Here is a 14,295-nt window from a genome sequence, read left to right as displayed (position 1 = left end):
ACACTCAAAGTGAGAACAGACGTCCGATGAATCCAAATAATATGGTCACAGGTTTTATATTTGCTATCAATGTGTAATTGAATGCAATCGATTCAATTATATTTTAAAGCGACTGACTAATCACATAGTCTACGTTTGTATCCATTGCGCCACGCGCGCACTTCTATTACGTGTGAGGTAAACCTATTTATAGAAAATGTACACATGAGAATATAACACAAAATGTATTTGCATCTGTGTTCTCAAAGTCGTTTCTGAATTCTTCGAGGTTTATCGGAAAATAACTCTCACGTTTTAAAGATTGACAAGAAAAAAAGAATAAGTTCTGACAAAAGTGATTTCTTTATGTTTATTATTTGGATTATTCCGATTGCTGTTCTCACAACGTTTCGGCTGATGCAATCTTCAACATTTTTTACGGGCATCTTGTTGAACGGACATAGATATTTTAATGCTTTTTCGTCTGGTTGCCTACATTACTCCTCTCACCATACACCTAAGCATAACATTCGGTTAATAATGGTCTTTTGCTTGCTCTTTCTGCAATTAGAGAAATATGTTTTCTTCTGGACGAATCACGCAAAGTTAAGGTAAAATTCTACGATAGTCTGGCGAAACTACATGGTAAACAATAAGAAGTGATATTTTGATTTATGCAGATTGCCTATATATTATTATAGAATCAATCCTCCATTGAATATTATATATTTCAAGGAATAATTTGTCCAGTGGAGTAATTCGCTAAAAAATATAATAAAGAAAATGTTGTTTATCAAATTCCGTATTTGTTTACAATATCATGTCAGCTGATATTTGGTCTTGACGATCTTAAAAATAATCTTTTTTTTTCTTATAGATAAAACAGAAGAATTTTTACTGGGGAATATTTTACCTTATACCAGCCAATATTACACTGGTATAACGTAAAATATTTTCTTGCAAAAATTATTTTTGTCTATAAGAGTATAGACTATTTTTAAGATATAATTTTTTCGATTTTCGATAGTTATCGGATGAATTTCTGCACAAAACAAATCTAAGAACACTGCCAGAAATATAAATTACCTTTGTGTAAAATTTGCAAAAAAAGACTCAGCCGTTTCAGAACCTATGGGGAAGGAACTCACAGACACACAAAGCGACATTTATGTAGTAATCGAGATAGAGAAAGAGATATTTAAGTATTAAAGAAAAACCTTTTTTTTTGTTCATTAATATATCAATTTTTCATTCACAAATTGCAGGACCGGGACAATTCCCGAATGCAGACGGAAACTCCCGAAGGTTTAATTGAAGATCATGCGTATGCAGTTACAAAACTGGCAACGGTAAATCAGAGATTTAATTGCTTTTTTTTTTCAAATAAACTATTATATAATTTTAAAATATTGTAAAATATTCAATACTGCCATATATAGTCCGTTTAAATATTACATAATATGCAATAATATATTAGTGATTGGACGATTTCAAAATTTTTCATAATTTCGGTACAATTCCGGATACAACTCTAAATTCCCGATTCCAATTCTTTTAAATCCTTAAAATATTTAGTTATGGAATAACTATCTATATTTTCCGGATTATCTTCATAAAAACACTATCTAGTAGGTACATATATTTAATCATGGGGAGTTATATAACGATTTTATTTTCAATGCAGTTTTGAAATAAATATTTATTATGTTAACAATTAAAGGAATCGGGTTTGGCATTGGAAAATAGGGACACATTTTTTCTAATTCTGATACCGATTTAAATATCTATCCATTTTTCTATTTTTGATTCCCCACTCCGATGACTCGTCTCAGCACTATTGTATATACAAATCTAACGTTGCAAAAAAATTGCTATAAATCCTTCGACTAATTTTCTTTTTTTATTTATCATTTTAAACCCTCTCATTCAATTAACAATTTATCAATCTCGTCAATTCTTATCCTGGAATAGCTTTAAGCCTTGGTAATTTGTGTTAAATAGGTAACATTCTTTAATTTTATCAAAAAGGTCGGAATAATATGCAAAAATAAAGACTAGGCACGTATTCCCATATATCTGAATGGTTATGATTTTTTAGATAAAGAGATATTTTTAGTACTATTTGGATTCTTCAGACTACTGTTCTCATCTTAGTTGCACAATGTTGCAGTCAGTGTAACCTACGTCCTTTTTTAGGTATCTCTTGTCGTACTTTTGAATCTTTCTGTCAAACAAAGAGATTGTTCAGTTTAACAGAGAGATTCCCGAGTTCGACAAGTTACAACTGAAGAAAGCTGGAGAGTACATAGACCAAAACATTGTGGGAAAAACATTCAAGATAGGAAAATTAGTCCGAAGGATCTAAATAATACGAATACCTTAATTAATGGATTCAGTTAATTCGTTTGTTTTGTGATGTTACAGGGTTTGCCAGTACCTTGAGAGAAAAAATGGTAAATGAAGTGGATATCCACTGGCACTGGCCATTTTTAATAGCATCAAAAAAATACATGTGCCATATTAAAACATTTTTCTAAATGTCAGTTAAAAAAATATGCAGAGTAAAGATTTATGGGAACAAGTTATTAAAAGAATGCCAGAAAAAATGAAACAAACTGACAAAAAGAGAGAATAAATTTCAGAATTTGATGGCAATTATTTGTTCGATAACATCAACAAAAAACACGCATTCTATTTCAATTGTATTTTAAGAAAAAGTTTGCATTGTCATTCAGGTTACTTATAGGAACAAACAGGAAAATCTTGTGAGAATTCGGAATCCATGGGGACGAAAAGAGTGGAATGGAAGATGGAGTGATGAGTAAGTACATCGAAATAATTATACGTAATTATATATATATATATATATATATATATATATATATATATATATATATATATATATATATATAAAGAGCAAACAGTTAATAAAGCATGTTAAAAAACACTTGGAAAAAGAGTTAAAAACATATTTAATCTGAAAAGGAAAAACTTGATAAGTGGATAGTCCTTAATCCGCGGAGTTTCGAAGAAATACTTTGCTTCTCATCAGAGGGTAGGAATTAGAAACATGCGGGATCGGCTTTTGCATACAAAAGTATTTGATGAAACTGCAAATAAGTCAAAGATCTTACTTGATAACAAAAAGTGAAGCAGAGGGAATATTGTGAAGAAAAAGGTGATTACACGTGAATGGATACCATATTCCCTCTGCTGAAATATGTTTTCAACTCTTTTTCAAAGTGTGTTTTAACATGTTTTATTAACTGTTTGCTCTTATTATAAGCTCTATCTCCTATTTGGTTTTATTGAGCTTTTACATCTGGTTGAGATTACTTTATAAATATTAATTCTTTAATATTTTTAATATACTTTAGTTTTTTACCATCTGGGATCATTTTGGTAAATTTAATTGTAATTTTTATTTCATATATATATGTTATATTATAATAATAATAATAATAATAATAATAATAATAATAATTATTATTATTATTATTATTATTATTAAGTCTTATTAAAAGACTTTCTTAGAGAGTCTTATTAAGAAAATGTTGCGTTCTGTGTTCGTTTTATGAAGAGATTCATATATATAAAATGTTCATACTTAGAAGTGTAGAAGCTCTTTGAGTGAGGAGACAGTGTTGAGACAGTCTTAGTGTTCACATTGTAGATATGAGATGTAGTGAGATTGTGTATGTGAAGACATTTTAAAACACAGGATATATAAGACATATAATGACAATTTCTCTTTACCTTTTGGTAGAATTACAACACAAAGACGACGTTTATAAAAACACATGATGATACGTTTTATTTCTTCTTCGACAGGTCGGTGGTTTTCTTAGTCAGGAACTCAAAGTTTTACATTCTATGTTTCAAAGGTGACCGTCTCGCTTCCAGACGTTCGACTCCCATCTCTGGACTCCAGACTGTCGTCTGTCGTCCTCAGCCTCTCTCTCAGACTCTCTTTTCTTAACTCTAAAGTTTCTAACTATATCGAGAACTTCCCATTTTCCATGACGTCATACACATGTTAAAACATGTGTCTTCTTTCACGTGTTCTTGAAATGCGTGTCCAAAACTTTTTCCTTTGTTTACAAAGGGAATTTTAACCTATATTTCCAGTAACCTATATTTCCAATATGTTAAAAACATGTTTATTAAATTATCCTATAGCTGCATTCCTTTTCTTAAAACTATTTTATCTCTAAGCTACACAATGGTTTGTTTTTACATTCCATTCTCTAATTCTCTCTCCTAATCTATTTCTAAACCTAAATTACGAGGTTCGAATTTCGTCTATTCTATTTCATTTTCATTTTAACTAAATCTCTCTATTTGTATACTTACATGAAAAGAGGACAGCCCTTATCATGTAACATATATATATATATATATATATATATATATATATATATATATATATATATATACTAGAAAACAGTTAATAAAACATGTTAAAAAACACTTTGAAAAAGAGTTAAAAACATATTTAATCTGAAAAGGAAACACTAGATAAGTGGATAGTCCTTAATCCGCGGAGTTTCGAAGAGATACTTTCCTTCTCATCAGAGGGTAGGAATTAGCAAAATGCTGGATCGGATTTTGCATGCAAAAGTATTTGATGAAACAACAAGTAAGTCAAAGATCTTACTTGATAACAAAAAAGTGAATCAGAGGGAATATGGTGAAGAAAAAGCTGATTACATGTGAATGGATAGTCTGGTGAAAGATAAATAATCCAGTGACGGTAAAATCCAAATATATAACTTCAAGACAGTTAATTTTGTATTTTAATCGCCATATATATTTTATAAATTACTAACTATATATATATATATATATATATATATATATATATATATAATTACATATACTTATAAAAAATATTTTGCAAGGATGTGATATAGGTAAACTACTTTCGCTTGTTTTCTTTTCTATATACGGGAAATGGTTTCGAAAATGTTTTATTGTTAATGCGTTTTTATTCACTAAGTCTGTTCCTGTGAAAATTTTCAAATGACATAATGTTTGGATTTGTCCGAATAGTCTTGAAACAATTGTAATTAACGATGAAATACACTATTTGTTTCCATCAACCCATTCTTTGAAGTCTTGGTTTTTGTTAAAACAATATATGAATGCTCAATCATTAAATCTGATAATTTTGTAGCTTACAGTTTAAGTTATATCTTTTTGTCTTAAAATTTATTGGCATATGAACGATTACTGAATTATATAAACCCAGTAAAATTCGGAATACTACAAATAAGACATATATATATATATATATATATATATATATATATATATATATATATATATATATATATAACTACTTCATTTAATCACAGGAATTAATATACGGAAATATTATGTTATGCGTAAATTTTTAGTATTTACTTCAACAGTGCTCAATACAGAGGTAGAGTTAGGTAGTAAGTTATAAAAGTATATATGGCACTTAAGCTACACAGAGTATTCCGGTTACATTTTCCTGAGTATTCGTCAGGCTATATATATATATATATATATATATATATATATATATATATATATATATATATATATATATATATATATATATATATATATATATCACTGATAACGACCGGTGGAAAGACTCTTCATACTGGTTAGTATAGAAGATTGTGTGACTGACAGCAAAAAAGAAGTAGAAAAATACATAATGCAAAACACCGAAAGAATAATCATAGCAGCAAGAGACACAGAAAAAAATCAATAAAACAGAAAACAGAGAGACAAATGATAAGACCAGAAAAGAAAAGTGGGAAGAGAAACAACTACACGGGATATTCATAAGGATGACAATAGATGAAAATTACGAAAACCCTTGGACATGGATGTGAAAAGGATCCATAAGCCGAGAAACTGAAACCCTAATAATTGCAGCACAAGACAACTCGATAAGAACCAACCACATAAAAGCAAAGATTGACAAAACACAAGAAAACAGCAAATGCAGACCTTGTGGACAAAGAGACAAGACGATAAGCCATATAATAAGTGAATGCAACAAATTGGCCCAAAAGGAATACAATAATAGACACGACCAAGTGGGAAGGGTGGTACACTGGGAATTATGCAAACAACTGCATCTCGAACGCACAGACAAGTGGTACAAACATGAGCCGAAAAGAGTACTTGAAAACGAGAATGACAAAGTCCTATGGGACATGGACATACAAACTGATAAACTCATCGAAGCAAGAAGACCGGGCGTCGTAATAATTAACAAGAAATAAAAATCCTGTCAAATCGTAGACTTTTCTGCTCCAGCTGATCACATAATATCAAAGAAAAGGAGAAACGGAGCAAATACACAGAACTAGCCAGAGAGCTGAAAGGATATGGAAAATGAAGAAAATCAAAATAATACCTATTATAGTAGGAGCACTATGAACAATCATGAAAAACTTTGAAAAAAGAATAGGAGAAATTGGAATCAAAGAAATTACTGCAAAAATACAACGAACAACAATAATGAACACAGCTGAAATAGCAAGAAAAACCCTTGAATGTGAAAACTAATTCACATGAGCAACAAGCGCGGGTCAGACAAACTGCTGCAAAGGCAAAACATGAAACACTACATGGGACCAAGAACACTGAAGCCGCAGGTCTATAAGTTCTCTATCTCAACCTTACCTCCATCCCCTCATTGCCACATCACTGCCCCCCCCCCAAAAAAAAAGAGCGAGACCAAATAACCAAGTAGTCAAGGAGGAAGGAAAGATTGATGAACTGACCAGACCTCAGTCGAATAAGTGTGAAGAGAACTGGGACCTATAGGAGGCTTATTGCCACTCAAATTCCAGCGAAGACGATTAGCCGCTGCCAACGAGAAATCAATGGCAAGCAGCTGTTGCGATAATGCAAATTTATTTGCAAATGTTATCGAAAGAGGTGGAGAGTACTGGAAACCTGGGGAAATTTGTTGTCACTCAGCTTCCAGGGAACACCACGGACTGTTTTCAGGGAGAGATCTCTGAAGACCTGTGTGAAAGCTCCTTGTGAGCCAATAATAATATCAAAAAGAGAGCACTAACGAGGTCGCCAGTGGATGAGAGTAAAGATGACTATGAGTTTAGGGAGGTTTATTGCCACCCAGATTCAAGTGAACCGCAATGGTAACTGCCAGATAGAAGTAAGCAACCGTTGCGACTGTGCAAATTCATTTGCATAAGTTATAGAAAGAGGTGAAGAGTACTTAAAATCTTGGGAGACTTGTTGTCACTCAGACCCCAGGGAACGCCACCGGTTGTTATCAGTGAGCAATCTATTATGATGATCTGTGTGAGAACTCTTAGTGAGTGAATGATAAATAATAATAATAATAATAATAATAATAATAATAATAATGATAACAATATAATAACAAAGATCCTCAAGACACAAGAAAAAAGACAAAGAGATGCAACAATAAAGCACATAAGTGAATGCAGCAAACGAACTCAAACAATATAAGAATAGACACGGTCAAGTGCGAAAATCAGTACACTGATCAACCACGTGTTTAACTTCCGGACAAATCGTACAAGGACGAACCGATAGTAGTACTTGAGAACGGAAATCACAAGATCCTTTGAGACATGACGTACAAATAGATAAAATGATCAAATAAAAAATACCGACTTTCATAATAGTTCACAAGAAGAAAAGTTCTGCTAGGTGGTAGACTTCGCTGTACCAGCATACAACGGGACACGGCACTGGCTACAGAGCTGAAAGAGATATAGAGGACAAAGTAAGATGAGAGCAGTAATAATAAGAGTCCTAGAAATAATCTAGAAAAACAAAATAAAAAAATGGAAGGTATATGAATTACGATTGGAATGACGGCTGAGACGATACAGCAATAATAAAAACGGCTGAAATATTAAAGCAACAATTGAATGCAGAGATTAGCTACAAACGCTTACCGAGGGTATAGAAAATGAAACAAAAGTCAAACAAAAAGACAGAGGAATACCATATCAAATTAAGAAAACTGAAACAGTTTAATCGTAAGTTACTCCCTCGCTAAAACAATGCAGTGTCAGCATAACTGGCACTCCACCAAATAGTCGTGAAAGCCAAGGAGGATGGGAAAAGGAGAGAAAGCATTAATCAGAACTCCATTGAATGTGTGTGAAGAGGATCTTGAGAAGCTTTTTACCACCAAAATTCCAACGATGGCCAATAGCCATTGCTAGTGGAAAATTAATGGTATACGGTTGTTTCGATAACGCAAATTAATAGGCAAATGTTATCGAAAGTGATGAAGAAAAGTACTGAAAATCTGAGGAGATGTGTTGTTATCAAGCCTGCATGGAACACCACAGGAGAGAAAGCTTTGATAATGGCCTTTGTGAAAACTTCTCGTGTGTATAAATAACAATGTTCTAATATATATTTTTATATCACTAATATTTAGTATTTGTATTATCTTACTCGCATTTGTTTATGTATTATTTGTGTGATTGTGAAATTAAAACATTTTATTTTTCAGATCTACTGAATGGTCCGAGCTATCGGAAAGCGACAAAGAAAAGATTGGATTAGTAATAGAGAATGAAGGCGAATTTTGGTAATACATCTTATTTCTAACATCTTTTTTGGTTGCTGTGATTGTTATTGCATTTCATAAACTTACGTTGATTATTATCCATAGTGCTTGAAAAATGTGTTTACAACAACAAACGAAACCCTCGACTCTCTGAGACAGATGGCGGCATACTGAATGTAAGCAATGGACAGTTGCAATTTGAAGTTATCTAGCATCTACTCAGATACTGAACTAATACGTACAATGCGTGTTTAAATAAATTATCACTTTATTTATAACTATTCATTTAGTTATGACTTAACGAATTAGTCCAGCCAGGTTAAAGGGTTAAATAATAAAAAAATTCTTATATATTATTTCTTCGGGGTCCGTGGCGCAGTTGAAAGAGACGTTGAATCTCTACGGTTCCAGATGAGAATTGTCTGAAGATAGCGGTTTCAATCCTACCCAAAGCTGACCAGAGGCTTACGTGGCCAAAAAAAAAAAAACGTGGTGAGACGACAACAACTATGGATGACAGTGATTACTGAGAATCCAGTTAAGAGATTCGAAGTTCCTATCCGTCGCGGTTACCACCTGACGAAGGCCAGAGGAATAGGTTGCCGAAACGTCGTGAAACAACAACTAATAAAGATGAGGATAATAGTCCGCAATAAATAAATGAATGAAAAATTCTTGTTTATTTCTTTTAATAAAATGTTCAACGACAAAATTTATGGAAGTGATAAAAGTTTATATTAGCAAGATATGGAAACAGCAGGGGAAAGGGTACAGAATAAAGAATAATGTTATAAGTGAAGGGAGAACAAATTGCTAAGTTATCACTTCACAACTAGGAAACGAGATAAGGGATTTTGAAACAAAATGAAAAAATGTTCTTTTCCTGCATTATGTGCGATTCAAGTAAAATACAAATTGTCTAATGATTGTCAATGATTTCGTAGTTTGTTCTACTATACATTTTGAAATAAGGTTGTTTTATTTTATTCGAAGAATGTTTCTTCAACTGATTTTGATATTTCAGCTTCTCCAACAATTTAACCATGCACACTTTTCAGAACTTCTTTGAACATGTAATGGGTTAAGTGCTAGGAGCAGGTATGAAGGCATCCTGATTAATACCGACCACACACTGAAGATGAAATACTGTTGGAAAATATGAAATTGACTACATCAATTAGGCATGAAGCTGTTGAGAAAAAGTATGGCAGAATAATTCCCCAAGGAATCTGTATTATATTTATTGTAGTCTGTCTGACTATTTGTCTGTCTGTTCGTTCCACTTTTTCTCTGAAACAACTTTGCCGATCTGAGTGAAATTCTGTATTGATCATTGTTATAAAGTGCAACAAACTAATTATTATAGTTTCCGTTCGCTGCAAAGTTAAAGATGAATAGGAATAAACAAAGATTACTATTTACTTTCCATTTTTTATCGGGAACTAAGTGATTATTTTAAATTGACTTTTGTGATGATAAGAGGCAGCGAACTAAATATTATGGTATGCACAGTTAGAAATTAATAAGAATTAATAAAGAATAGTATTAAATGCAAAAATAAACACACATTTAACCATATTCAACCACTAATTTTGCATGAAGGGCCCAACGGGCTATAACTTTTGCAAGTCTTTAACCCGCTTAAAAGTCTACTCTTATATAAATTAAGATTTTGTCTGTCTATCCGTCGGTCATCTCTATTTTAAAACGTAATTAATACAGTACAAGATGTGTCTATTTCGAAATAGAAGATACCTTAACTACTTTTAGAAATAAGAAAAATACTGCATTAAATAGTTTTTTAAAAGTTAAGCGTATACTGTAGGTCAAATAGAAGCAGCAGAGTAAACTTTTATTGCGGCCACGTGTCAATTCTGTTGTTAAATGAATTCAAACGCCTTCCTGTTTCATATCACGGTGGCCCAGTGGTTAACGTCGCACGTTTTTTTTTTTTTTTTCACACTTTAATTTCCAACTTTGCCTCAAGGGTTAGGGTTCGATCCTCATACTCACCTACCAAAACATTTTTTTTTATTTTACCCCCCCCGGAGTTTTGATTTACCCAAAACCATACACACCTCCAAACACCCGAGCAACGCCGGGTACCCCTCGCTAGTATCTTATAAAGGCATTTCCTCAACGAAATAATTATATTTATGATTTACGTTTCAAAACATGAATTCAAACCATGACGATACACCCAAAATTAAATGAATTGGTAATCATTCTCCAAAGCGCTTGAAATTATTTAAAATTACTAAAATATTTTTATTTTGCATTTACTACACATTGTATATAGTTATTTCACAATTATATAATTCTGATAATCCAGTATAGAAAGGCAAATATATATTATTTGATTTTATATAATTTTATTTTCGAAGTCTTTAGTAGAATTACCATTAATATTTATTCAATTGGTTTTTTTTTTTATTTAAGGATGTCCATCGAAGATGTAATGAAGTATTTTGATCTTTTGGATTTGTGTCATATTGAAAAAGGGGCCATGTTGGCCATTTTGGAAGAGGGAAGAAGTCAGGTATGTGAATATTGAAATTAATTCAATCATATATTATTAACTTTCTTAAATGTGTGGCTGACACGAACCGATATATATATATATATATATATATATATATATATATATATATATATATATATATAACCTATGAAATCCTCTTCCTCAAATTGCTGGTGTTTCAAATCTTGAGATCGCATATATATATATATATATATATATATATATATATATATATATATATATATGTATGTATATATAGTTATGTATGTATGTATGTATATGTATGTATATATATATGTGCATATATATATGTGTGTGTATATATATATGTATATATATCTGGATATATGTGTATATATATGTACATATATGTATGTATATGTATGTATATATATATTTATATATATGCATATATGTATATATATGTGTATATATATGTATATAAATGTATATGTGTATATATATGTATGTATATATGTATACTCCTTCAGGGAGACTAGCCGCCCTCCTCACCAACAAGTCTTGTGGGGGAAGAAGTTTAATCGCCGGTGACCCGGTAGTACTGGGTTACATGGTACCAGAAGCATATGGTATGACCTCACGACAAAGGGCGAATGAACCCTTTTTCGTGTATATTTGTGTGTATGTATATATGTGTTGGGGTGGAGAGGGCTCCCGTAAGCCGTGGCGAAGCCATCCTTTCTAGGAGAAGCAAATCTCTGATTTAAAAAACCATAAAGCGGAAGACCAGTACCTGCATTAAGCTGGTATGCAGTTTAATTTGTTGCTGGCTATCTTGCTCTTGCTTGTTGGTGGATCTCAATATTTTGAATCGAGAGAGAGAGACTTAGCTGTCGTACAATGCTAAGACTCTGTAACATCATCTTTCTATGTATACTCCCTCAGGCATTGGGCTAATGGACTTTAAGTGCCTGAGGGAGTGGCACTCGTCTGACAAACGTTGCAATCTTCATCATATATGCATATATATATATATATATGTACATATATATGTATATATATGTATATGTATATATATGTGTATATATGTATACATATATGTATATATATGTGTGTGTATATGTATATATAGGTATATACGTATATATATATGTGTGTATATGTATATATATAGGTATATATATATAGGTATATACGTATATATATATGTATATATATAGGTATATACGTATATATATATGTATATATATGTATATATAGGTATATACGTATATATATACGTATATATATGCATATATATGTGTATATGTATATATACGTATATATATGTATATATACGTATATATATGTATATATAAGTGTATATATATATATATATATTTACCAGTGGTGAAAAAACCGGACTAGAGTGCTCAATGTGTAGTCAGAGCAGTATATAGGAAATTTATTACTGTGAGTCCAGAATTTGACTTTATAACTTAGTCCATCTATGAATTCTGACGATGCTAGTTGGATTTTTTCCTCTCTTTGAGGATTTTCCTCTAGCTGAAACAATTTGTAAACTCATTCTGGACTCACAGTAATAATTTTCCTATATATATATATATATATATATATATATATATATATATATATATATATATATATATATGTCAGTGCACTTTTATACATTTTACAAAGTAAGGTATTAAATTTTTATACCTTACTTTGTAAAATTTATAAAAGTACATTTTGAAGATAAATAAATTTCAAATTGAATCTTGCACCCTTATTTTTAAAAGCCTATAGTAATAAAATTTTGTTTAACAATATTCATGCCTTGGATGAAATGCTTTTCTAGCTTGTATATATATATGTATATATTTATATGTATGCATATATGAATGTATATATGTATGTATATATGCATATATGAATGTATATATGTGTATGCATATATATGTATGTATATATATATTTATTTATATATATGTGTATATATGTGTATATGTATATGAATATATATGTGTATATATATGAACATATGTGTATATATATATGTGTATATATATGTATATATATGAATATATATGTATATATATGTGTATATATATGTGTATGTATATATATATATGTATATATATGTATGTATACATATATACATATATATACATATATATGTGTATATAGATGTATATATTTGTATATATGTATATATTTTATATGTATATATATTTATGTATATGTATATATATGTATGTGTATATATATGTATATGTATATATATGTGTATATAAATATATGTATATATATGTATATGTATATATATGTATATGTATGTATATATATATGTGTATGTATATATATGCATATTTTTTCTGATTATATAAATTATATTGCTCTGAATTCTCATCGAGCTAAACCGAGGTTAATATTGGTACAATAATCAATATAATACCATTTAAAAGGTATTAAAATTGATTGTTAAAAAAAATCCACATATATGCATATATATGTATGTATATGTATATATATGTATATGTATATATATATATGTATGTATATATACGTATATATATGTATATATACGTATATATATATATGTATATATATGTATATATACGTATGTATATATGTATATATATATGTATATATATGCATATATATGTATATATATGCATATATATATATATATATATATCTGTATATATGTATATATATGTATATATATGCATGTGTGTATATATATATTAGACATTAATCGTACATCAAATCTGTTGCCAAGGCCGCTAGAAAAATGGTCGGATTCTTCTATCGATCCAGTGGATATCTCACTGCTGATGCAATTGTCTATCTATATAAGAGCCAGATACGTCCAAGGATGGAATACTGTTGCCACATATGGGCAGGAGCTGCTAAAAAAAGACTTGTCCTGCCTTGATAGGGTTCAAAATAGACTTCGTGGCCTGGTGGTAGATGTCCTTTTCTCTTCGCTGCAACCTCTATCTCACAGAAGAGATGTTGCGAGTTTGTCTCTGCTTTATCGTTATTTTCATAGAAAGTGTTCGACTGAGCTTCAATCTATGGTCCCCCCTCGCCAAACTTTCACAAGAAACACTAGACTAGCTAAAAACATTATCAATAATTTTCCCCACTCTTTATCTGTGCCTAAACCTAAACATAGATTCCATGATCAAAGCTTATTTCTTAGAACTGCACGCCTGTGGAATTGTCTTCCGTTTTCCTGCTTTCCAGCTGTCTATAATATGGTTGTCTTCAAGTC

At 30.7% G+C, this 14,295-nt stretch overlaps 1 protein-coding gene across 1 annotated transcript in view; it reads left to right on the top strand.

Moving 5' to 3' along the window:
* The window catches only part of LOC145297479 (calpain-11-like), a 151,792-nt gene that overhangs the window by 66,048 nt on the left and 71,449 nt on the right, over positions 1–14,295 (top strand). The window contains exons 6-9 of the mRNA XM_080143349.1: positions 1,245–1,328; positions 2,715–2,800; positions 8,495–8,572; positions 10,991–11,090. Of these exons, the coding sequence (XP_079999475.1) occupies positions 1,245–1,328; positions 2,715–2,800; positions 8,495–8,572; positions 10,991–11,090 (348 nt within the window). The remainder of the gene's footprint in view (positions 1–1,244; positions 1,329–2,714; positions 2,801–8,494; positions 8,573–10,990; positions 11,091–14,295) is intronic.

Source organism: Euprymna scolopes, chromosome 18 (assembly GCF_053919585.1).
Source record: "Euprymna scolopes isolate OS-2025 chromosome 18, ASM5391958v1, whole genome shotgun sequence".
Classification (NCBI taxonomy): domain Eukaryota; kingdom Metazoa; phylum Mollusca; class Cephalopoda; order Sepiida; family Sepiolidae; genus Euprymna; species Euprymna scolopes.
This window is presented reverse-complemented; position numbering and strand designations above follow the sequence as displayed.